Consider the following 7,332-nt stretch of genomic DNA (forward strand, 5'->3'; position numbering starts at 1 on the left):
TTATTTCGTTCATGGTGTGAAATAGTTTATTTAAAAAAATCCTTATTATAGTCACTTATCATTTAATGCACAATTTTTTTATGGTTCAAATTAATAATAATGAAAAATCACTGTACTAAACCAATCGTGTGAGCCCGGCCCAGTACACCGGTCGCGGTCGCTTGTACAGTCACGTCTGAAAATATCGGAACGAAAAATGTGCCAAAAATATGTATAAGTACACTTGATATACATTGATATATATACAGATTGGTCCCGTTTTTGTCAAAACTCATTTCTGATGATGGGACCAATAAGGAATCGAGGTAACTCTTCAAATGTGAAAGGCATATATATAGTGATTTTTGTATTTTCTGTAACAAATCAAGCATTTACATTTAAGTAAATTAAATAAAAATTGAATTTTCAAAACAATTTTTTATCAAGTTCGAGTTCTGACGATGGGGTCCATGAGGAATCAAGTGTACTCTTCAAATATGAAAGGCATACATATAGTGATTTTTGTATTTTCTTTGACAAATCAAGCATTTACATTTTAAAAAGTGACATTTGATGAAGTGGAACTGCTGATGATGATCAGAATGGAAATCTTCAACGACGCATAGTACACGTTTGGCGATTTCTCCTCTTCGCTGTGTTTGTTAAGTAATTTAAATTTTCAAACCAATTTTTTATCAAGTTCGAGTTCTGACGATGGGGTCCATGAGGAATCAAGGGTACTCTTCAAATATGAAAGGCATACATATAGTGATTTTTGTATTTTCTTTGACAAATCAAGCATTTACATTTAAAAAAGTGATATTTGATGAAGTGGAACTGCTGATGATGATCAGAATGGAACTCTTCAACGACGCATAGTACACATTTGGCGATTTCTCCTCTTCGCTGTGTTTGTTAAGTAAATTAGATTCTCAAGACAAATTTTCGTCAGGTTCGAGCTCTGACGATGAGAGGAATCGAGTGAACTCTTCAAATATGAAAGGCATACATATAGTGATTTTTGTATTTTCTTTAACAAATCAAGCATTTACATTAGAAAAAGTGACATTTGATGAAGTGGAACTGCTGATGATGATCAGAATGGTACTCTTCAACAACGCATAGTATACGTTTGGCGATTTGTCCTCTTCGCTTTGTTTGTTAAGACAAATTTTTGTCAAGTTCGAGTTCTGACGATGGGGTCCATGAGGACTCGAGGGAACTCCTCAAATGTTAAAGGCAAGTATTTACATTTGTAGAAGTGACATTTGATGAAGTGGAACTGCTGATGATGAACAGAACGGAACTCTTCAATGATCCACGTTCTTCACGTTTGGCAATTTGTTCTCTTTGCCAAGCAGTTAGGTTTTCAAAGCACATTTTTATATTTCTACTTATCCTATTTAGTTTTTTTTTTTTAATTATCTGGTGCTTTATTTCATGCATGGTGTGAAATAATTTATCTTAAATACAGTCGAATACCCTATTGCGGGTATCTTACCAGTCAACCATAGGGCAAATCTGAAATGTGTCAAGGAGGGTGCAGTGGCAAAAAAAAAAAAAAACATGTTACCTCCTTTTCTACATAATTAGGCGTAGGACGCTGTCTTTTTAATTTCATTGTATGAAATCTAAAATCAACAATAATCGTTCTTTCGCCGGTTTCCCTCATTGAAGCCGGTTTTTTTTCTTAAGAATTATGTATTATCTGTTTTTTTTTTGTCATTTTATTATTTGTATTTCCTGTGTGTATTGTGGCAAACAAATTGCCAGCATCTGCAGCATCAGCTATCTAGCTAGGAATGAAAAACGGCTTTCGGTAGTCTGATACACACCTTAACTGACCCTTCAACAGCAGCGCCTCCACGCCAGGCATGTTCAACGTAGTACTTCAGTATTCAGGATGCGATCTTGCCATCTTATTCGCAGAATGGAACGTAGACAGGGTAAATGAAATGTATCTAGCAAGCGATAGTCGCTTTTGTACAAACACCATGTTGTGACACCAAAGAATTGGAATAACTTTTTACACTCAAGCAGCCTTAGAAATCCTAGATCATTCTGGTTCTAGATTATTTCTGACCTGGCTACAAACTTGACGGAGGACACTTCTTTTAGGGGTTTCTTTTTTATGGTAAGATTGGATTTTTCCGTCTGCTCGTTTGCAACAGTACCTAGTAGCTTATCAATCTTATAATTTACTGAATGCTTAGGGTTGATCCTGCTCACGTCTTCTGAATCATCCTGTATATTAACATATAGATTATTGTATTTAACACCTAAATATAACCGAACATGATCCACTCGGTTTAATTAGTTTTCGTTCTAAGTACCTACAGGTAATTTTATCATTGTTTATTTCGATAACTATAGGTACTATTGCTTCCCATAAGTTGGCCTTAAATGCGCTTTTTACATGTTGCGCAAATAGATGCGAGGAATATGTGGCCTTCAATAAAATACCTTTAAGTCCATTGTTTTCTGATAAATTATAATGATTACGATTAAGCGAGGAAATTGTTCATGACTGCGTCAAATTTCATATTTTTTAATTTGTTACAGTTAATTGTTCATTTAGAATATCACAAATATGAATAATTGTATGTATTTATCGATTTCCCACGGCCGGTGTCGCATGGTATAAAACATCGGACAAGCATTCAATAGCGAGGTTTTGGTCTGCTGTTGTTGTGCTGTATAAAGTCGAGTCTCTCCAGCGCGCCCTCCCCGCCGCTGCCGCCGCCGCCGCCATGTCGCCGCTCGCCCGCTCGCTGCTCGCGCTCGCCGCGCTGCTCGCCACCGCCGACGCCGAATGCGTCACGAAAGAAGTTGGTAAGTGTATAGTCACATTTTTAGCGTCGTTGTACTCATATGTAGACACATTTGACGTCACCGCAGGCGAATTTGAATTTAAACTTTGAACGTACACTGACATCAAAATGACATCTAAATGCATTTCATTCGTACTTGTCCGTAATGGATGTTTTCTATGTATTTTAAATAAGTATATATACGACGTCATATATTATAAGCTATATATATCGTCGTCTAGTACCCACAACACAAGCCAAAGAGCTTACATACTGTGGAATTAAGTCGATCTGTGTAAAATTGACCTATACTAGTATTTAACGACCGCTCTTGGCTTGTCTGTCGTAACCCTGCCTGTAAAACCCATGGACTTGGGTTAAATCCCGGTAAGACTCTTACCGTAAGAGTAGTTATTTGTGTGCTGAGAACGGATAATTTGGTCTTGAGTGTCATACGGTGTATTCTATGTATTTAAGTAGGTATTAAAAATATATGTGTATATTATTTATTCATTCGAAAAATTACACAGTATGACAGTTACAACCAATTCACTGTAGAATTCATAGAAAAAGGTATACAATTATGTAATCAATAACATAACAAAGACATTAAAAATACAAATGTAATACATAACAGTTGACTCACGTTTATCTATTGCCTCACAGAACTTCATACATTCTCTACAGATAACAGACCAACCATTTGCAAAAACATCACATTCCAGTGCTGATGCGAGGAGCGCGTTAAGCAGTTGAAGAGCGCGGACCAGAGGAGACTTAAACTATAGGACACAGTGGGTGTTCGTGGTACAGCCATCAGCTGACGCATTCGTGGGCGGAAATTAAATTTGGCCTTATCTATTGAAGGAACAAGTAAATGTACCAGCTGTGTGTGTATATATACGTATATTACATGTATGTATGTTTGACTAGCGACCACCAGCCATATCGTTCAAACCTCGTTCGTTTGACGATTTAACTAGCACTGTTTAGGATAGGAATTGAATAAGTAGGTTCTCCTAATTAAAAAAGATGAGAATTATGTAAAGTAATTATTTAATTTAATTCAACAACAATATTCTTATTACTTAAATCGTGCCTTATAACAAAATTGACAAGCGAAACTTATAGTAAATGCATTTCTCTTCAGTAACTTCTTTTTCCGTGCCGCCGACATTTTTCACGCAGATGACACAGCTACTGTCATCAACACATGCTGTCATTGATTAGAACGTAGTGATTATATGCTCTTTGTCATTGATCTGCCTGTTATTTATAGGGCACATCATGATATTTCTGGACAAATCTTAGGCATATCATGATGGCGGTGATACCTCGGAGTTTCATGACTTGGTGAACTTAACGATCCACAGCCAACAGATATTTCGTTGTCTACGTACCCACACCACAAGCCTTATTGAGCTTACAGTGCGACTTAGTCAATTTGCGTACATTTATTTAATAAATTTAGCTTATAATACTGATAATTGTAATAAATACTTACAATTGTAATTGTTATGATTGTTTAACAGGTCACAAAACTGAAGTCCCAATCTCAATAGGCTCGAAACATCTTTCGGGGCAAGACCAAGAGCAGGACGTCGTTATTTCGGTAAGTATGTTTTTGTATTTTAGTCGGAGTTACTTTCTGTGTTTACCTACGCTACGTGTGTACTTGAAAAAAGATATAAAAAATATTGCATTCAAACATTATTTAATTCAGGTATCAGCTCTAAATTTATTTCTAGTGGATGGTTTACTATGTGTTTATAAACTAATTTATATAAAATTACCCTTTTTCTGTAGACACATTTTGACAACATTTCTCATTTTGACACACTTTTATTTAAATTCACTGCGTGCAAACAGTGAGTATTTTGATATAAACTCACACTTAAACTAGACGTAGGTTTAAGTGTTATAAAACAATTCTGAAATATTTTTTTACTTTAGTCTTTAGTACCAGAGCATAATTATTTATTGATTTTTTTTCGAGCGGCAATGTATATCGTACATCTTGATCACTTGTGACAGTTGTGACGCCACCGCGTCATTAATGAGACGTTTTGAGTTAAAACAAAGTAGTGATACATTGCTTGCTGAATTATTTTGTATGAAAAAATTAAAGTCGTCAATTATTTACAAAACCTATACAAATACAAATACAAATACAAATAATTTTATTGAAAACAGTATAAGTACAGTGTTAGCACTTAAAGACTAAGGATTAAGGATAAGGAAAAGTTTACAAATGCCTGAACTAGGAGTTCCTGTGTTTCAGGCAGAATAGGACCATATTAATTAATTGAAAAGTGTGTTATTACTAAACCTAAACTACTACTTTGATTATGTGGTCGTATGACAAACATTGAAGGATAGTACTAGAGTCGGTATCTCTAACAAAATGTTTCCGCACCTCAATGAAGTGCCGGCACTTCATTGCGTTTAGTACGTCTCCGACTCCGTCTACGTGTATATGTGTGCTTGAAATCTTGTAACTCAAATATGAACCACTTCCTGGTATTTGATTCAGTCAAAAAATATTACTTTTACATCGAATACAAAGGCCTCGTAAAAAGTACTCGATAGACATGCAAATGTGAATAAGTACGGTCAGTAATAAATAAAAGTGTGTATCACAAATAAATAAACTTGTTGCGCATTGAACCCATAATTTACCTTATGGGCGATATCTACATTCAAATATTCAACTTTTTGAACTACAAATTAAAGATTCTTCTAATGTCTTAATTACTTATTTTATTTTTATTTATTTATTCCTTAAATTAACACATTATTGGGAAACATACAGGGTATTTTTGTTAGATCATATTGAACAACTTTCATCATTGAGCTAACAAGTAGCAGTTTTTTTGCGTTTTTGATGTTAGTCCATTGTAAAAGTTGTTTAGTATCACCTACGTTTATGGTCATTCACCCCTCGGAGTATGGTTAGATATAATCAAAACACTTGTACCTACACAGAGGTCAAATTTATATATTCTTTTTTATTTATATTTGGGAACTATACAAGTCATCTAAATCATCTATCTGCTGATGAATGCTCGTGCAAGTAATTATTTGTTCCAGTTCTTAAACAAACACTTTTATCATTTTTTTTGTGCTTTTTTCTAGGATTACTGCAAGCCAAGTCCGGTGCTTGGTGAGACAGTAAGAGTCTGCAGCCACGTTACCGGCTGTGTACCGACCATCGATATTGGTAACGGCCAGTACTCCCCGGCCAAAGTGGGCTGTAACTGTCCCGATGGTTGTGAGCTGGACGGCACCCAATACTGTTAAGTAATTCACGTTATTATCTCTGCTATTCAATGTATATCGCAGATAGGTGCACGACGACATGAAGTTTAACACCAAAAAGTTTAAATATCGAAATTATGATTAGGTATTTTATCTCTTCCTTGTATAATGTCGAGTGATAACATAATGGCACTGAAGTGTCCAGCAGTTATTTTTCAATCCGTCAAGTTTTTGAAAACCCTCAAACCATTGTGTTATTATTATTCCTGATTTTTCTTTATATTGTACCTATTCCTTCCAACATCATGCGGTTGACAGTTTAAATTCGAGGACTTTATTTTGTCTAGTTGAATATTCATTTTAATGTTGCACAAATTGTACAATGAATGTTATTTACTTGTATTTATTTAAATAAAGAATCTTGACGGTTATTAGTTTGTTTGACTACTCCGCGTTTCCATAGTTTTGTGTGTACAGTCGCCATCAGATATGTCAGAGCGGTGAAAGTGCTCACACACATCTGAACACGCCTCTGTTGTGAAGGCGTTAGAGCGCGTGTTCAGATATTTATGACCACTTTGGCCACTCTCATATATCTCATGGCGACTGTACGAGCCCCAATGAAATAGAGTTCGTCTAACTAGACGAACAGACAATATATTTATATATAACTATACATAAATATATTGTTACCCTAATACATGTTACACGTCATCAAACGACTGAGTAATGGGAACCATAATAGTAATGTTTTATTTAGTTTATTGCGGTTGTATAATAAAATTGTATGAGTCTTTTATTGTTGAAAAAATGAACTTAGTCAGTAGCTACATTGAGTCAAAAGAACATACTTAGGTCGACCAACTGGACTTGCTCCTGTTGTTCATCCTAACTATCGTTGGGCAGATAGAGTGGAGGTATTTCTCCGTGAGCTCGGCGTTGGCGAAAGCTGGCGTAAATTCGCGTACCAGGACTGAGCAGAATGGCGGGCTCAGCTCTTGTGAGTTGGCTAGACACAAAATCGATAAAGCTGCAATAAGTGAAACCCACCTGAGCGGTTGTGGAGAGCTATGCGAGCTACTTGGAGGCTACATTTATTACTGGAGTGGACGTCCTGCTGGCAAGAGAGCAGGTAACGGCGTGGGCTCAACGACTTGGCAAGAAACCTGAGTAGCCTACCCAAGGGTGTCAATGACCGTCTTATGATACTGCGCTTACCAATCACATACAATAAGTACGTCCACCTGATAAATGCCTACGCTCTTACTCTACCATCATCGGACAA

At 36.1% G+C, this 7,332-nt stretch overlaps 1 protein-coding gene across 1 annotated transcript; it reads left to right on the forward strand.

Moving 5' to 3' along the window:
- The first annotated feature begins 2,643 nt into the window (after positions 1-2,643).
- Positions 2,644-6,478, forward strand: LOC133518340 (uncharacterized). Its single transcript, XM_061852012.1, has 3 exons — positions 2,644-2,811; positions 4,322-4,401; positions 5,925-6,478. Exons 1-3 carry the CDS (start codon positions 2,730-2,732, stop codon positions 6,087-6,089), a joined length of 327 nt encoding a protein of 108 aa, XP_061707996.1. The 5' UTR covers positions 2,644-2,729; the 3' UTR covers positions 6,090-6,478.
- Positions 6,479-7,332: the final 854 nt, after the last annotated feature.

This window comes from Cydia pomonella, chromosome 5 (assembly GCF_033807575.1).
Source record: "Cydia pomonella isolate Wapato2018A chromosome 5, ilCydPomo1, whole genome shotgun sequence".
Classification (NCBI taxonomy): domain Eukaryota; kingdom Metazoa; phylum Arthropoda; class Insecta; order Lepidoptera; family Tortricidae; genus Cydia; species Cydia pomonella.

What these genes read in the sequence shown, in the direction of transcription:
- LOC133518340 (XM_061852012.1), top strand. Translation starts at nt 2,730, where the DNA reads ATGTCGCCGCTCGCCCGCTCGCTGCTCGCGCTCGCCGCGCTGCTCGCC. An exon ending in ATGCGTCACGAAAGAAGTTG is followed by an intron (nt 2,812 to 4,321) that starts GTAAGTGTATAG and finishes ATTGTTTAACAG; the next exon opens with GTCACAAAACTGAAGTCCCA. An exon ending in AGCAGGACGTCGTTATTTCG is followed by an intron (nt 4,402 to 5,924) that starts GTAAGTATGTTT and finishes GCTTTTTTCTAG; the next exon opens with GATTACTGCAAGCCAAGTCC.